The sequence below is a fragment of the Octodon degus genome, unplaced genomic scaffold (genome assembly GCF_000260255.1).
Source record: "Octodon degus isolate 3935 unplaced genomic scaffold, OctDeg1.0 scaffold00019, whole genome shotgun sequence".
Classification (NCBI taxonomy): Eukaryota; Metazoa; Chordata; class Mammalia; order Rodentia; family Octodontidae; genus Octodon; species Octodon degus.
In genome coordinates, this window is record NW_004524595.1 from 19,513,929 (window position 1) to 19,533,535 (window position 19,607).

Consider the following 19,607-nt stretch of genomic DNA (forward strand, 5'->3'; position numbering starts at 1 on the left):
TTACCACTACTATTAATCACTTCTTTTTTCCCATCCTAAGGAAAGTTCTTAGCTTCTGGTTGTAACTTACTTCTTCCCACATCTTTCAGCTGCAGCCTATGACTCTATTTCCTTCTTTATCTGGTAGCACTACACAATCCATTTTTACTAAAAAGATAGGCTCTCTACTAAATTGCCAAGGCTAGCCTTGAACTTGTCATGAAATCTAACACGCAATTATCTGAGCAACTGAATCTAGACTTTCACATAACATTATAAAGATGAATGCTAACTAATCAGCAACATATAAAAACAAAACTAGACAATTCGTTTCTTTTGAACTGCCACCTATAACTATGAACTATTTTTTTCAGATTTCTGTAACTCTCTTTCCTCTGAGTTTGGGTCCACAGCATTAAGGAGACAGTAAGAGTGAACTGCTGGGACTACAGGCACACTTGGCCATGCCCAGACATTGTCAATCATTTGACTGCATCCCAGCAACCATTCCCACAAGGGTTTTGATATCCCAGGGCCAATTAAACTGTTTGCTTTTCTCACTTCAATTCCCACTGGCAGAAGCTACTAGGGATTAAAAAAAAAAAAAAATCACATAGCATTACTTCTACCTTCAGTACTAAAGCAATCTTCATTTATTTCCTAATTAATTACCTTTTCCATGCGCCACAGTTGTTGCTCTTCTCTTTATGTGCTCAACTTTATTCTCAAAACTTATTATTTTATTTTTCTTTTTCTTGCAGATAACCATAGCTGGTAAGTCCAAGAGAAAAAAACTTCATTGAACAAAGTGCTTTACCTTGCCTCCCTTTGGTTTTCATCTTTTTAGTATCTTTACTTTCTACCTTAGAAAAGGAAAAGCATCCACTGGCTCCTCACCTAGAACTCCTTTAGTTTCCTCGAATCCACAGAATTTCTCCCTCTCTACCTACAAACTCATGAAAGTCTTCCCAGGCTGACTGTTTTACATGTTTTTTCTTCTCCCTCAGTGTATGATGGCATTCATCTCTTCCTGCTTCAATCAATGTCTTGAAAGAGTTCTTTACATTCGTTATCTTTACCTCAGCTCCCATTCATTATTCAAAGTACAATCCAGGCTTTCTTCTATGCTAGTTCACTGTGATCATAGGAGCAGTTGAAAACAACTCCTTTCAGCAGGTCCTCTTTCACATAGTATGCTTTCTCCTAGCAAAGAGCCTGAGCATCAGAATGTCTTGCTTGGCATGGGCCACAGAAAATACTTCCTTTGCTATGGCTTTCATCTCTGCCAAAGCTTTTCCTTTTGTTTTAAATCTAGGCCAGCCAAACAACAGCATCAGGTAAAGTTTTACCAAGACTGTATCTTACTAAAGGATAGGAAAAGCCAACATAACTGCAAAAAGCTAATATAACTGCAAAATGTCACCTTTAATTTTGTTTAATTTTCAGTACTGGAATTGAACTCAGGGCTTAGTACCTGCTAGAGCTTACACAAACACTCTACCAGTGAACTACACTTCAAGTCCCTTTTTTTTTTTTTTTTTTTTTTTTTGCAGAACCAGGGATTGAACTCAGGCCCTTGCGCTTGCCAGGGAAGCGCTTATTCCACTATGCCATCTCCCCAGCCCCCTCAGGTCCCTTTTTGAGACAGCATCCTACAAAGCTGCCCAAGAGGCCTGGAACACAGAATGGCTTCACCTCAGCCTCCAGGCAGCTGCAGTAACAAGTGTTTCCCACTTTAGGAGTGTTTGATTTGATATCGATCACTCAATCTTGATACTACCTTACTTCAGCCTCCCTCCTTTAGAAGGTAACAAGATGGGGGCCTGCCCCTTAGCTCAGTTCTTTAAGTGGCTGCTTCAACAAAGCCGTCAGGCTCAGGTTGCTGTGGTTCGATCCCCACTACTCAAGCCAGCCAGTCATGCCTTGAAGGCATTCGGAGCAAAAAAAAAAAAAAAAAAAATAAGAAGAAGGTAACAAGATGTTATAATGAAAATAGGATGTATGTTTCAGTTTAAATTAACATTATAAATTGCTCCATACAGATAGCAAAAAATAACTTTGTTCTAAGATACAGTACCACAGTCTGCAATAGTACTCGAAAGGCAAATTTTACCCCATAAAATAATAACCTGATGTGTTTGAATGAAATTATCATAAGTTTTACAAAGGGTAGAAAACTAAATTCCTCTTAGATTTTAATAACCTGTTATTTTCTTAATTTCAAAAGACAAAAGTAGTATTTAAAAGTAGTAATTTAAAATGATCTAACATATACCAATAAACTCTGATACCAGAAAAAAAATTTAAATAAAATGATGTAACTCCAGTTGGGTGGCATCTTAATTGTTATCAAAAGACTAACAAAACTTTTAGGGACTGGGGAGATGGCTCAGTGGAATAAGCGCTTCCCTGGCAAGCACAAGGGCCTAAGTTCAATGCCTGGTAAAAAACTTTTAAAAACATGTTAGCAAGATCTTAAGATGGAAAAATATATACTATCAGTGGAATTATAAATTGTTACCACTATACTCCAGAAATCAATTTGGCATTAAAAATATTTCTATCTTTGTCATGGCAAATTTTCTTTTAGAAATGTAATCTAAAAAATAAAATAGGGGTTGGGGAGATGACTCAATAGAATAAGTGTTTCACTGGCAAGGGGATGGGCCTCAGTTCAATCCCCAGTTGTCAAAATAAACAAATAAATAAATAAAAAATAAAATAAAATGAAGTCTAGTGTAGTGGGGTACACCTGTAATTCCAGCACTTGGAAGGAAGGCTGAGACAGTAGGATCTCTGTAAGTCTAGGGGCCAGCCTGAGCTGCACAGTGAATTTAAGGACAGCCTGAACTACACAGTAAGATCCAGTTTCAAAGAGGGGGGGAAAAAAAAAAAACCTGAAATGGGGATATAAAAATAATGCATAAACAAGACATTGAAACTTTATTCATCAGTGAAGTGGAAGACCCAATACTATTATGGACTACTGGACTCTTTTAGGATATTCTGCTGAGTTAACACACCTATAATATTCAAATAACAGAACTAAACAAAAAAAGGGGATATAGATGAATGTCCATATTGTATCTTTGTATTCATAATGGTTAGAATAGATATATAGTTAGACTGTCTTAATGAATAGAGGGATTTGTTCCAATAGTGTTTGTAAATAGGATATCATGTCCGCATCTTGTACAGCAATTAACCACTAGGAAGAATGTGTGCAATGTGTTAATTATTGAAACTGTCCTACCAATTTGGTTTAAACTGTCTCATTGCTATTTGTTTCTCAATAAAATTATGGGAAAGAAGAAAAAGAAACTTCATTCACAACATTCAAGAATGGTTAGTAAGTTACAGTATCTCAAAGGAATATTAAAGACAAATAGTAAAAGAAATCTGCAAACAACATAAGTACAAAATTATTTAACCATAATCTCAACTTTAAAGGAAAAAAACCTTACAATCTGACACAGTCTTCAAGAATCTAACCTAACAATATAAAAAGGATCTTAAAAAATATTACTATCCTCAGCTGCAGACCAGTTAATACATTAATTTTATTTCTAGAAATCTTACTACTTTGCAGAAAAAATGTTTTCACCAGGCATGGTGGCGAATGCCTGCAATCTCAACACTCAGGGAGGCGGACACAGGAGGACTGCCCTGAGTTAAAGGTCATGCTAAATATCTAATCAAGTATTCTATAGCACTGTTAAAGAAAAAAGAGTTTTAAAGGCAGCTTTTGGGGCTGGGGAGATGGCTCAGTGGAATAGGCACTTTCCTGGCAAGCGCAAGGACCTGAGTTCAATCCCCAGTTTTACCAAAAATAAATAAATAAATAAATAAATAAATAAATAAATAAATGCAGTTGTTTCATAATATTTTTAAAAAACAACCTGTTTTTCACTAATGGATCCAGTGTGTAACATGAAATGGCACTGTATTTTTTTTCCATTAGAATCTTTTGCTTGATATTAACTAGATTTTTTTGTTATGAGAGAAGTTTAGGTTCATTAACCTAGTTTTCTTGAATATATTTCAATCTTTCCCATAATTCAGGTCTATATAATCACCAGTCCTTTTGCTTTGGTTTTTAAGTCTTTTAAGTTTCTTGTTATCTTCTCATACTAATCTTTATATTCCATTACTGCATTATTATTCTGAATTAAGGTAAGTTTTTGACTTTTGGAGAATTCCATCCTTTAAATACAGAACTGCAAGCATCTAATTGTTTTAACTAGTTTTACCTTTATCCGACAGTATTTGTTTAATGTTTAGTTCCCCTGCTTTTGAATTAGAGTGCTATTTTTAAAATGAAAGCTTTAAAACAATAGAAATATCTTATAATTACAATCTGGAAAGATATCACAGTTCAAAAGCATGACACTAAAGATAGTAGCCTGTTACTGTGAATGCCTAACTAGGGGCTCCCTGCATTCTGGCTGGTGGGACCACATCTGGGACCATCTGCTAGCACAGCTAATCCCTGGGCTGGCTAGCAGCAGATGGAATGGCACAGCTCAAAGGAACTGCCCACCTCAGACAACCTTAACTCAATCATATCTTTTCTGTTGAAGTATCTAAAATAGACAGTTGATGAGCCTGAGTAAGAGCTAAAATAATGAGAAAGGGCTTCAACTAAAATTAGTTAGTATACAGTGAAGCCACGAATAACTAAAAGTTAAAAAAGACAAAATTTAGCAGAAACTATGAGGCACAGGGGGAAATGGTCTGCCAGTTCACATACAACGGCAGAGGCTGGAATTCAAGTAGGTGAGTCATGGTGACAGAGCCCTGGACTAGGGAGCAGTGGGCACATGATGTGGAAAGAAGTGAAGCAACAACTGGGAAAGCAGAGCAGCACTGTATTCACCAGCACTACATCTGAGATGGAAGCTTCCATCATCCTGAAGCCTGGTTAGATCACAACAACACATTCTGTCTTCCTTAGTCCCCAGGCATTCTTATAATAAACTTCTACTGTTTAAGGCCACTTGGGTGGTTCTACTCTTTGAAACCTAATAGAGCCTGATAATTTATACTTTTAAAGAATCTACATGATAGTGGTAAATATAATGTTATTTATATTATATGTTCTCAGTATATGTTCTCAATATAATGTTAAATGCAGAAACCAGTATGACTCAATGTTTAATAAAAAATATTTACACAGGCCAAAATTTAATCCATCAAAACATGAATAAAAAATATGAGTAATAGCTGAGCTGGTTGTACATGTCTGCCATCCTAGCTAATTAAGAGGCTGAGGTGGAGGATGTTCTGAACCCAGTCGTTTAAGACCAAGCTGGGCTATACACTGAGATCCCATCTTGAAAGGAAAGAGAGTGAGAAAGCAAGAGCGCGAGACACACACACATACACACACACACACAGACACACGGAAGGAGGGAGGGTGGGAGGAAGGGAAATTAAGCCTAGGTAATGAAACTATCAGCATCATTTTTTTATTTTCCACAATTTCTCTAATAACATACATCAGTATTTAAATTTAAACAACACTTCTACAAAAGAATGAAATACTAAGAAGAATACACCAAAATATCAAGGCCTCAGCTTCCTGTTAATTATAGGGATTTTATTTTCTGCTTTACTGGGAAATAAACTTCCTCAATTTTTAACTAAGCTTGTTTTTCTTTATAATTAGAAAAAGAATAAACTGAAGAAATTAGATGATGGAAGGGGTTTTGTTTTTAAATCAGAATAAGGAAATATATGTGCATTTGACATAGCTAGATTTAGAAATAATTCTACTAATTTTAAATTATACTTTATGAGTATTTTTAAAGGATTTAATTTTAAAGAGAAAAAACTCCAAAATACAAAATGGCAAAACAAGATGAGAGGAGGGTAAAGGTTCATACACTGAAGGACACTTTAAAGTCTTTTAACTTAATTAGTTAATTAATTAATTTATTTCTTTACTAGTGGAACCAGGGATTGAACTCAGGCCCCTGTGCTTGCCAGGATAAGTCCAGAGGAGATTTGACTGACCTTGGCAGATACAAAAGTTACATTTCTTGTTATTGATCTTGCTTTACCTTGGTCTAAACCATCCAGCAGAAAAGTATAAAAATGAGGTATAAAAAGTAAAGCCATATTAATATGCTGAGCTGTAAAAGGCTCAAGTCAACAAATTCTGACATTGCCAGTCACACGGATAACCCACTACTATTATGGACTATAGGATTATATTGGATTATTTTGCTGAAATCACCCACCTACAATATTTAAATGGCAATGGAATACCCATCTCTGACAAGACTAAACAAAAAAAGGAGACACAAATGAAGGACCGTTTTGTATCTGTATATACAAAATAGTTAGGACAGATACACAGCTACTTTCTCTTAATTCAATGAATAGAAAGATTTGTTATAATAGTATTTGTGGACAGGATATCATGTCTGCATCTTGTACTATGAATAACCACAAAGACAACAATATGCAATGTATTAATTATTGAAACTGTCCTATTAATCAGTTTTGAAACTGTCTCATTGCTATTTGTTTCTCAATAATAAATTTAATTTTAAAAAAAGAAAATATTCACTTGAGATAGAACATTCTAAATTTAGAAAATATTTCAGAATGGGGGAGCTTCTTTGTCTATCAATGGAAACTATGAAATGAAGACTAATATGTAACAACATGTTAATGTTTTCATAGGAGCTAGAAAAAAAATGTGTTTTTGAGATTTTTACATGTGCCTAAAATCCAAAACTATTTCAGTTTGAGTTTGTTACAATGTTTGTGCTAGCAATATAAAAAAGACATAACTTATGTATACACAAGATATAGTTACTTTCTTATAGTTCATTGAGAAGAAAGGTTTATACTAATATTGTTTAGACACGATATCATGTCTGCATCTTGTCCTCTGAATACTATAAAGACAACAATATGGGATATATTAATTATTGTAACTGTCCTAATAACCTATTTTGAAACTATTTTATTGCTATTTTATCTTTTTTCTCATTAAAATGAAAAAAGACATAACTTACTTGTTTTCTTAGTTGCTTTGATTCACACTGCCTAACCTGCAACCCTGATACAACCATGTGTCACTTTAATCAAATTAGCTACCTTTTCCAAGCCTGTTTTGTTACCTGTGCACTAGAGCTAATACCACTGACTTCATTAAGTGGATTTACATAAATAAAGCACCAAAAATACATAGTACAAGCCCTATTATAAAGCTCAGCTACTTTATTATTATAAAATAACGTAAATGCCTGTCTTTTTAACAGTTACCATCCTCCAAGTAAAGAAAGTTAACATTTTCATTTACTAACCAGTATAACCAGATATTTAAAGAATGTCAAGATCTCAAAGACTTTACAAATATTCTCATTAAATGGCTTACCAAATAAAAGTCAGTGATTAAATTGGCTAATGTTAAATGCAAAGATTTCCCAGCTTTTTACCAACCAAGGTCAGCAAGTGATATGGAGGGTACTGGCTGCACAGGAGAAATGTTGGTTTCAAGAAAGCTAAGCAATACTAAGGGGTTTAGATAACATGGTCAAATAATCATTGGCCAGGAATCCAGAGAGGTAAGGTGAAAATTGAAAAGTACATAAAAAGTTATTATGGTGAAGATGAAAGGTCGACACAAGGGAGAAAATGCTTGAATATTAGGGCTGGGGTTATTGTATATTTGTGGTAGTCCTGGGGACGGAATTCAGGGCCTTGAGAATGCTAGGCCAGCACACTAAAACTGATGCATATCCTCAGCATAAAATGTCTAAATTCTAAAATCCTAGGTTTTTGTTTGTTTGTTTAGGAAGGGTCTACAGGGTGTTCAGGGTCTCACTACTAGATCAGGCTTATAGTGATTTGCCTGTCTCAATCGAGGCCTCAGCACACCCCAGGGATGGGGCCAGCACAGCAGGCCCAGGGATTGAACCCTGGCCCCTGTTCCTGCTTGCAGGTGCTTTAATCTGCTGAACTATTTGGCCAGCCCTAAAAATCTTGCTTTAGATTATCAACTAGATATACCATGAAAGCAAATCTAGCTTTTGGTTTTATTTGCCTTAGATATGGTAACAGCTCTCAGAGTTATACATGGCCCAAATAGTAAATGCTGCCAAGTTGTTTGTTTCCCAAACAGTGTTGAGTTCAAACTCTAACCACAGAGGTATACACTTAATCCTGTCCCAAAATGTTTTGGGGAAGGGGGTGGGGGCAAAGTTTTCTGAGTTCATTGTACAAATGGAGAGCTGCTGTAAGAAAAATGTTGAAACATCATTCTTGTCAACACAAAGTTATTGAGAATTTTTCTCTTGACAAGAAGTTTGTCAAAAGTTTGGACTTTTATCAAGTCTGGCTCAAGTTCTGACAAGGGAAGCACTACAAAAAAAGAAAAAGGGTAGCTCAGAGTAAGGAATAGGTGAGTAAGCAATAAATTTAAACAGGAAAGATGGTAAGCCTTAGGGCCACAGAAAGATCTGAAGATGAAAGACCTAGCTCCTGGATATCTGAGGGAAGTATTTCACAAAGAGGAAGCAGCCAGTGCAAAGGCTCTTAGTTGGGAATTTGCCTGGAGTTAAATCAAGGAACAAAAAGGAAATCTGTGTGACTAGAATAGGGTAACCAAGTGGAAGAGAGGTAGAAAAGAAGTCAGAGAGGTATCCTTGGGCCTAGTCACAGATCATCTTGGCTATTAAGACTAAAAGAAATGGGTAGCCTCAGAAGAGCTCATATATAAAAAACATACAATCTGATTTATGTTTTTAAAAGCCATCGTGGTTGGTGTACCAAGGAGAGTGCAAAAAGGGAATAATAAAGGCAGTAATAGGGAAAGATATTAAGGAAAACAGTGGCAACTCACATCTTTAAGTGTCAAAAATGGTCAGATTTTGGAAAACTTAGTTCTCTATCCCATCTTGCAAGATGGCGGGTGAAGTGGCCGGGGAGATGGCTCAGTAGAATAAGCACTTGCCTGGCAAGCGCAAGGGCCTGAGTTCAATCCCTGGTTCCGGAAAAAAAAAAAAAAAAAAATGGCGGGTGAAAAAACTGGGAAGCCAGACACTAAAGAGAAAAAACCAGAAGCCAACAAGGCTTCTGCCAGTTACTGGTAAAAAGGGTAAGGTGAAGAAGGCAAAAAAATGTTCAAGAAGGAGCAGCCTCATTGCAGCCGAAATCCTGTCCTGGTCAGAGGAACTGGTCGATACTCCTGATCTGCTATACATTCCAGCAAGACTCTGTATAAGAGCAAGTACACAGCTGCTAAATCAAAGGTTGTAGAAGAAAAAGGAGGAGAAAGTTCTTGCTCTGATCACAAAACCAGTAGGTGGAGACAAGAATGGAGGTACCCAGGTGGTTAAGCTTTGAAAAATGCCTAGATACTACCTTACTGAAGATGTGTCCCAAAAACTCTTGAGCCATGGCAAGAAACCCTTCAATCAGCATGTGAGGAAACTTTGAGCTAGCACCATTCTGGGCACCATCTTGATCATTCTCACTGGGCGTCACAGAGGCAAGAGTGGTCTTCCTGAAGCAGTTAGCCAGTGGCTTGCTACTTGTGACTGGGCCTCTTAGCCTTAATCATGTTCCTCTACGAAGAACACACCAGAAATCTGTCATTATCACCTCTACAAATATTGGTATCAGCAAAGTGAAAATCCCCAAACACCTCACTGATACTTCAAGAAGCAGCAGCTTTGAAAACCCAGACACCAGAAGGGCGAGATCTTCAACAAGAGAAAGACATATACCAGATTTCAGAGCAGCGCAAGGTGGATTAGAAAGCAGTGGACTCACAGATTTTAGCAAAAATCAAGGCTGTTCCTCAGCTCCGTAGCTACTTGTGATCTGTTTTTGCTCTGACAAATGAAATTTATCCTCATAAACTCGTGTTCTAAATTTCTAACTAAGAGGGGCTGGCTAAATAGCTCAGCAGATTAAAGTACCTGCAAGGAGGTGCAGGGGCCAGGAGTTCGATCCCTGGGCATGCCTGCTGGCCCCATCCCTGGGGCAAGTTAAGGTGGTGATTGAGACTGGGTGTGGTGGTACACACCCCTAATCCCAGCTCTTGGGAGGGTGTAAACAGGCAGATCACTACCAGTCTGACCTAGTAGTGAGACCCTGAAAACCCTGCAGACCCTTCGCTAAAATACAAAAAGAGAGAAAGAAAGAAAAGAATAGAAAAAGAAAAAACAGTGCTAAATTATAATCACCAAAAAAGAACATAGAGGTGAACTGGCTTCTAATGTAAATGCTACAGTTTGGCTCTTGAGTGTCCCCCAGAGGTCCATGTGCCTGAGGATTGGCATTATAGGGAAGCAGTGGAAACCTTAAGAGGTGGAGCCTAGTGAAAGATTTTCTGGTCAATGGGAACCCATGCTTCCTGGCTATGAGAACAGTGTCTTTGATCTACCTCACACTTGAAGGATATACTGCCATAGCACAAAGCAGCAGGGCCAAGCAATCACATACTAAAGTTCAAAAACTGTGCGCCAAATAAAACTTTTCTCCTTGTGAGTTAATCACCTTATAAATCCACCACAGAAATGGAAAGCTGACTAATACAACTGACTACCAAGAAATATCAATTCAAGTATCATTTACAATTGAATAGTTTAGAAATGACAGAGAACATATAACTCCTTTACCAAACTAACCAGATTGCACTATGAGTCTGTTACAATCAAAGACCAAACAGAACAAGACAAGCTCTCTTTCAAGAAGCTCATTCATGATAAACATTCACTTATCAATTTAAAAAACAAAAATTAAAATGAAAGAGGAAAATTACTCCAAATTACAACTCTAAACCTGATAGCATAATGTAAAAGAGCTTAAAAAGAAAAAAACAAAATTATGTTAGGACCCTTGTGAGAACATTTTAGCCCTAGTGGCTCCATCTTAGTTTTTTTCCTCAACTCTGATGAACCAGTGGCTGACAAGCACCATACATCTTATAGCTAGAGCATACCACTTTATAAAGGTCCTTACTTCAAAACCTATTCTTACTGGAAAGCCCTCTTCACTTCTAGAATATGCTGTCTTGGTACATCAGCTGTCCTATGTCTAAAGAACAGGAAGAGGTGTGTCAAGACAGTTCCCAATCAATTGAGTAAGGGCAGCCTGGGTCTTGGATCTCACCTGCCACAAAGTCAAAACAAACCACAAACATACAACAGGGGAATCTGATGGCAAACGTGGCCATTGCTACGTTTTACCATACTTCACAGAAAGTTATGAAATCTGATGGCTTATACTCAACTGCAATATGTCTGATTGACCAGTACTCCAATACAAAGTCATTATCACAGCCTCACCTAGAATTTCACTATAATCTCTGTTAAAATCCTCTATGGTCTTTAGTGAACTCTCCAACCTCACTTCAAGGCTATATACTTTTCATTCTCCACATTTAGCCATAATACAAAAGTACCTGTTCAGTTCCTCCAGCAAATCAAGCTTATTTTGGCTTAGAATTTGGGCACCTGCTGTTCTTCAGACTCAGGGGGTGAGCTCCTCACAAGATTCTTTTACCCTACCTAAATGTTATTCTCCCTTACCATTATTTTTAATTAAGCACTCTATCAGTCACCTTTGTAGTAACTTCTCATACACAATTTGTCTATTAGCAGTAAACTCTATGAAGACAGAAACTATGTATGTTTCATTCCTAACTACATAATCAAAACACTGCATAAGGGCTGGAGAGATGGCTCAGTGGTCTGGGGCACCTACTTAGAACAAGCTTGGCAAAGCATCAGGGACCACGGTTCGGTCCCCCAGCACCACATGCCAGCCAGCCCCGCCCCCTGGTGGGCTGAGCTGGCCACACACACCTCTCTCTCTCTCTCTCTCTCTCTCTCTAATAAAAAAAAAAAATTAAAAAAAAAAACACTGCATAATATCTGGCATAAAAAGAGAATTTAATAAATATGTAATTACATATAAGGAAATCTTAACAAGACAGCAGATAATGAAGAATTAAAAAATACTGTTAGCAAATAAAATATCCAAAAAGTTCAAGTACAATACTAAAATTTAAGCACCTAAATTCAGTATTCAGAATAAACCTTTTTACTTTATATATAATTCTAGTAAGGTTGGCTGTTTCCTTTCCAAATATACCAGATCAATTAGACAGAAGGTAAACATAAAGCCAACAGCTCCACCCACGAAACTCCTAAAGTGCCATTTAGAGAAGGTTCTTGAACCCCCCTCTAAGATCACACTATCTACCCATTATCTGCTTGAGAATCCAAATTCCTTTAGTCACTCTAATTCTGATCAATCTTCAGTATGTTATTTTAAAATAGAAAAGGTCATATTTTAGATTTCCAACAAAATCATAGTTTAAGGAAAACTGTACATGCAAGGACAAATATAAAAAATATTTATAAAGTAATAATTCATTAAATGCCAGTCCAGATCATTAGATAATTTCTGAACCCAATACCTAACTTCTAAAACAGATATTATCCCTTTCTAAAGAGGAGATAAGTGAAGTTCAGAAAAATTAATCCGTCTACTGAAACTAAAGTGGTAACTAAGTTCACAAAGAGTAATTTCCAAGATTCTGGTGGCAGAACAAACTGGATGGAAACAGAATCAAATTCAATGGTTTAGGTCAATGCAGACTTTTGTATCTGAAAGTAATCTAAGGTCTCATTAAAGATAAAATTCTTAGGTGTCAGCACAGCCGGGCACACCAGGACTCCCAGCAACTCAGGAAGCTGAAGAGGAAAGATCACATATGCCTAGGAATTTCAGGCTAGCCTGAAATCATATCCCACATAAGAAAGAATACAATTCCTAGACACTTGCCCTAAAGATTTTAGTTGGCTAAAAAGCTACCAAAAAAAATACACAAAAGATGACAGTGTGAGGAAACTTAAAAACATCTAATGCTACCAGTTATATTTAAAGTTTAACCTTATTGAAAATGATTTTTTTTTTTTTTTAGGTTTTTTGAGATAGGATCTTGCTGTATAGCTCAGGTTGGTTTTGAACTCTTTATGTAACTCAATCTGGCCTCAAAATCTCAGCAATCCTTCTGCCTCAACCTGCCTAGTGCTGGGATTAGAGGTGACAGTCATCACGAATGGCTAAAATGAAAAAACAAAAGCTACATAATAGATTGGAAATCTCAAGTATAAATATTTAAAGATTTCTTTCAGAGAATATAGTTATTTTACTCCTCTTTACCTTACTGACATTATAAACTTAACTTGGAATTCAAGAGTAGCTGTCAAAATGAAATCTTTTTCCTTTTTCTTAAAAATTTTGGAGGACATATCATTTTATGTTATTTTTGAAACAGGACCTAGTATGCAGTACAGGCTGGCCTTAAATTTGCTTGTATGGCTCAGGCTGGCCTTGAACTCATGATGATCCCCTGTCTCAGCCTCCTTGAGTGCTGAGGATTACAGGTATTGCCACCATGTCTGATTTTTTTTGTTTTCAAAGTACTATTTTAGTAATATATAGAATAGTGATTACTTACCATTATAACTACATATAGTTACTTTTCACTACTCCCTGTATTCCACTCATCCAGTCCCATAAAATTTTAGGTATTGGTGAATTTCACATTTTTGGAAGGCAGAAATCCAACAACAAACTCTTTAAACTGAAACTCAATATAAATTCTCATATGCAAACACAGCAAAACTTTGAAGCTTCAGTTCATTACCATACTGCTCATTTCCTTAAGTTTAGTCATTAAGAGGTTTGACTGATACATTAAAATGCTTAGCATTTCTTCTTCATATTACCAAACATATGTTCAAAACTATATTCTAAATCAAATTCATTTCCTCTGACACTATAAAGAATAAAAAGAAATCGGGGGGGGGGAGTACAGTAGGTCCTAACTTAGGAACATTAGTCTTGAACTCTCACATGTGTACTGTATAAAACTCACTCTGTTGGCATACAAACCTATGTGACTTATGAATATTCTCCTGGAATGGAACTTGTTCCTGGGTCAAGGATTTACATCCTAATTTGACTATTTTCTCACCTCTGCAAAATTCCATTTTTAAAAAGGAGCCATTTAATTCTCTCAATGTGACAGAGTGCTTTCTTCAGCAATTCTGACAAGATTCAAAAGATGTGTATAATTTCCTCACTCATTTAGAGAATATTTTAGGACCTATAATAGTCCAGATACTACATAAAATAGCACAAAAATAAAGACCAATAAACATTCTCTGCCCTCAAAAAACTTTACATTCTGCAGAAAAGTACCACTAACGACTTCAAACTATTTTAAAACAAAGTTTAATCTTAAAAACTGAATATGGGAGATGTAAGTAGGAGGACTGCTAGAGCCCAGAAGTTTGAGACCAGCCTGGGGAATACAGCCAAGTTCCACCTCAATAATACGTTTTTTCTTAATAAATATTTTTGAAAGGAATACACCTTTTCATATCATACCGAGGAGAAAGAGGTGAGAATTATGACGTTTTTAAAAATCATTTAACTGAAGGACTCTATAATTACTGCTAACCATGTAGCAGTCTTGAGATCCTGAAACATTCAAGACAGATGTGATTGTACCATCTCTACCATTTGAAAGGTCAGCAAGCATTACAGTGTTCCTGTGATATTTCTATGCAAACATCATACTATACTCCAAAACTGCTTCCAAATTTTTTCACTTCAAGGTCCATTTCTAGATCTTTCATCTTCCACAGAATATCTAAGACAAAGACATGCAGAGTGCTATCCCATTAACACTACTAAAAACTAGCGCTAAACGGTAAGATATTATTTGTAGAGATAGCACCTTAGAGAAGAACACATGAAGACATGGCAATTTAGTGAAATCAGATGAGAATGACATTAGAAATAAACCTCAGCAAAGTAATGTGGCTCTGACACAACTTAAAGATTACATATATTCTACAAAACCTATAAGTTTGACTCTGACATAGAAGTGGGAAGATGGGAGGAAAAAAAAAAGTGCAGTTATAAGGCAACCTGGCTGGGAAACATGACCTCAAATAACTTTTAAATTCTAACTTTTGGGCCAGGCTGGTCACACCTGTTGAGGCAGGAGAATCATTGAGTTTGAGGCCAGCTTGGGCTAAAAAGTAAGTTCAAGACCATCCTAAATTACATGGCTCAAAAAGAAAAAAAAAAAAAATGTTTTTCCTAACTTTTGGATTAACATATCTTAGAGTGAAAAAACCCATAGCCTTCAATATATGCTAAATATATTTCCTACATTTATTCTATGGGGTAAAGAATATCATAATCTGAAAACATTAATTCGTCTACCACTATCTAAAAGTGACTTTTTCCTCATTTTCATAACATGGTAAATTAAAGATAAATCTACTTTTAAAAAAAATTTTTAATCATTTATTCATTTATTTGGTACAGGGTCTCACTATGCAGCTTGGACTTGCAGTGATCCTCTTGTCTCTGCCTCCCCAGTGTGGAGTTACAGACATGTACCAACACGCTCGCTTTAAGTGCTAGCACGGGACGCTTGGGATTGGCACTGCATGCAGTATGGGGATCAAACCTGGATCCTTATGCTTGCCAGGCAGGCGACCACTCAGCCCAAAAACCTACTTTTAACTGAATTAGCAACTCAAGCCTTTCAGGTTACATGTACATAAATGTTATGCAATAGCCAGAATTTATCATTTCCTTCCTTTCCAATACTACTTTTCCTCAAGATTGGTTTGTTACAAGATTTCTCCATATTGCTCTACACAAATCTAACAATGAAGAAAAAGAACAATATGCAGAAAGAATACTCATCATGCTACAAGTACAAAGTAAATGTCTCATTTGGGGTCAATATGAAAATACGATATTAAACACCACTTTAAAGCACACCTTTTTTAGGGAAATTATAAACATTTTATAGCCTGATTACATTATCTATATATGATTATGCTCCGAAACTGACACCTGTCTATATAGTAGAAAAGGAAAGACAATTTACTTCATCATTACAAGCCATTCATGTCACAGAATACAACTAATATCTAAAATAAAGCTAATACCAATGTATATTAAGGTAGAAAAAAAGAAATACTTAACCACAATGCCTATGCAAAAGTTACATCTGTGAAAAACATAGAGATAGATCTATATCCTTCCAGACTGACCTGGATTACAGATGATTCAGTTTACATTACTTTTTACATTCACAGCAGTATGGACAGACTACTCTGATCAGGTCGGTACTGAAAGAAAAGGGTGGGGTGCTAAAGTTTAGGTACCCTTACTACAACTGCCTTTCTGGCTTTTCCTGAAGACAAGGAAAGGTAAATGTGCTCCACAGCATGTAAGTACCAATTTTAAAATGGTTTACAGGTACTAACTGGGCTACTCATTTTAGTACACCTGAAAATTACCCATGACAGAATCAGGTAAAAACAGTTTTATATGACTATTATTATTTTTTGTGTCATAAAACAGGCTTAAGTGTTCACTGTACAAAGATTCTTTTCTCATTGAAATACTACACACAATTTAGGGCTGGGGAGATGGCTCAGTAGAATAAGTGCTTGCCTGGCAAGCACAAGGGCCTGAGTTCAACCCCGGTTCTGCCAAAAAAAAAAAAAAAAAAAAAAAGCACACTACACACAATAATTTAAGTTCATATAAATTGTTTATATGTGAACAAATTAAATCAGTGCTACATTTCAAAATGGAATTTTGTGTTTTTAAGGGCTTTTTGGTAGGATTGGGGATTGAATCCAGTGCCTTTGCACTAAGCTACATTACTAAGACTTTTTTTTTTCCTTTAATTTTGATTCAGCATCTCACTAAATTATCTTGGATCCTCCTGCCTCTGTATCTCAGAGTATTAGGATTACAAATGTGCGCCACTATGCCTGACTTAATACTGAAATTTTATACCTATGTTTCTCCTAGTGGAAAACTCAGAATGATTAGTAAAGCATTAGCTAGTATTTATTGAGCAGAATACCATACTGTGATGAATTCTTTGTATGTATTACCTCATTAAATCCTTAATAATCTTAAAAGGCAGGGACTCTATTTTTCTATAAATTGAAGAGATATAGATAATTTACTTAAGGAGTGGCAGAGGTAGGTTTGAACCCAGAACCTAGAACCAAGGTAACTGGGAGGAGAGGGAAGTGGGTAAGGAAAATCACAGAAACATTAACTGCCAGTGTAGAAAGGCATGTTGTTTACTAGTAGTAAATAGCTCCTCCTCCTATCCTGTAAGAGCCTTTTTCAAGCCTGACTACACATTAGAATCACCTGTGGGATGTATGCTGAATGATTTGGGAGTAGAACCCTCACTCAAAAAACTTGGCCTTCAATTGGGCTGAGGAGGGTCAAAGACACGGACATTTTTTTTTTAAGTTCCCAGATGGTTCTAATAGGCTGATACGATTCAAAACCACTAGTAATGTCATTCTTCATCACTCTGTTAACCTAAAGTAGTCAACTGCAAGCACCTTACCACCTACTTGTTTCTTAGCACTTTGACTGTATTTTCCATTTATGCAACCAACTGCTTAACTTTCTTCTCCAAAACAGGTAATACGACAACTACAGTTGAATCTATTGACTTTACTTATTTTTGTGGTGCTAATAAACAAGCCCAGGGCCTGCTAAGCGAGCTACTGAGCTACATCACCAGCCCTAGTTTGAACCTTTGAAAATAAAATTTTTCTTTGACATAGTAATGTAAGAGAAAGGAGAGGTAGGATGAAAAGTGCAAATTCCTTCTTTAAGTACCTACATACTCCTCAGTTTTTTTAAAAAAAAGTCCTGACTCAAACCAAATTAAATGACAACTTATGCCACTAAAAACGTTGTGACATGTATTAAAAACACTGATATTTGTTTATATTTCTTAATTAGGATAGTGATGACACTCAAAACACTTAACAGTTATTGTGGTAACAGATTCCACTGTCTTGTCACTGCTGTGACAGTGATTATACAATGTTTTTACCCTGTTAAATCACCTGAATGCTGTTTAAACTAACACATGCTAAAGAAATCAAAGCATTACATAAGCATGTCCGAACAACAATATGGCTGGTCATAGAATGTACTAAGAAATGCAAGGATTCTGCTGACTATCTTATATGAGAAATCGTTTACTGTTTTCACTAACATATTCACAGCACAAGCCACTCTGTCCCAAAATATAATGACTGTTTCAGACTCTCTCAGACTTGCTGGCGCTTTTACTACTCATAAGGCGAAGTACAGAGGTATACAAGTAAGTTAGATCTATGATTCAAACAAGAAACCTAAAATGAAAGGGTAAGTTATACAAAACTTTGGACTTCTCTGAGAGACATTACAAAACTTCCTGCTTTCGGACAGCTTATTATTCGGTGCAAGTCTTCATGTTCCTTATTAGTCATGACCTTTCAAAAAGCTTTCATTTATTATTGTTTGCATTACACTGGACTTCTGATGTTGCTTGGAGAAATAGAGGAACACTTATCAAACGAAAAAGCCAACAGAGAATTCATGCCACAAGAACGGACCTAAATTATAGTGACTGTCGATTTTTTAAAAATTCAACATTAGGCATATGTATCTTTGTGACCATCTTAAATTTAAGTTCATCTGTATACTTCCATCATATACAATCACAGGAACTTAGGTTAGTTCCGCAGATATTAACTGTTGAGAAACTGGGAACATCTGCGGGTGGGTGTGAAAGGCACAGACCACGACAGTGAACCACACTACTGGCTGTCACTGGGGTCTTGCCCTTTCCAGGCCAGGTCTGCGCTCTGTCACTTGGCTCCAAGGCAGAGAACCACAGGGTAACCCGACGGGAAATAGGGGGGTACGGGTGAGGGGGTTGGGAACCTCATGAGTAAGTGCACTTCCAACATGAAGCTGAAGGGCAGACCCAAAGTAAACCTGACCTCCTGGAATCCCACGCATCGCCCAGGACCGTGGGGCGGGGGGACCTGGGGAAGGGTCGGTCCCCATTGGGAGACCTGCAGAGTGGAAAAGAGGCGAGCTCTCAGCTCCCAGCGGGTGACCCAATCGCCCCAAAGGCCTGGACCCAGGCCGACCGCGGAGGAGCGCCCTCCCGCCGGGCCCGCACCCCACGCCCGCCCTCCTCGGGGCCTGCCTTACACGGTGACGTGACCCGAGCCGCGGACCACCACCGGGTCCGGCGAGTACTTGAGCAGCTGTTCCTCCAGGGCCCGTTCCTCGTCCTCCTCCTCCTCGTAGATTTCGTCGAAATCCGCCATCCTGCGCCCGCAGCCCCCGGCCCGGGCCTGACTCCAAGGGCTGGCGCCGGGCACCGGCTCGGCGAGCAGCGGCGGCTCCGAGGCCGCGGAGTTCGCCCCCGGCTGGCTCGGCTGCCCCGGCTCCTTCGGCTCGGGCTACTGAGGAGCGGGGACCCGGCTTGCCGCCGCCGCCGCCGCCGCCATTACCATCGGCAATAACAACAACACAATGTCAACATCCGCCCAGGGGCCGACACCTCCACCAGCGCCACAGACGCCGCAGCAACTCAGGCAACCACAGCAACACCCGGAGCCACCCGCTTCGGGAGCAGCCGGCTAGGGCATCGCGAGACTTCCCGGGCGGGCGGGCACGAGCGTGGGAGGGCGAGCGGCCGCGCACGCGCACGTGCTCCCGCGCGCTCCCGGGCC

The 19,607-nt window shown here is 37.9% G+C and overlaps 1 protein-coding gene across 1 annotated transcript in view; it reads right to left on the reverse strand.

Moving 5' to 3' along the window:
- Chic2 (cysteine rich hydrophobic domain 2) overlaps positions 1-19,520 on the reverse strand; it is a 42,337-nt gene extending 22,817 nt beyond the window's left edge. The window contains exon 1 of the mRNA XM_004627510.2: positions 19,081-19,520. Within this exon, the coding sequence (XP_004627567.1) occupies positions 19,081-19,199 (119 nt within the window). The 5' untranslated portion in view covers positions 19,200-19,520. The remainder of the gene's footprint in view (positions 1-19,080) is intronic.
- Positions 19,521-19,607: the final 87 nt, after the last annotated feature.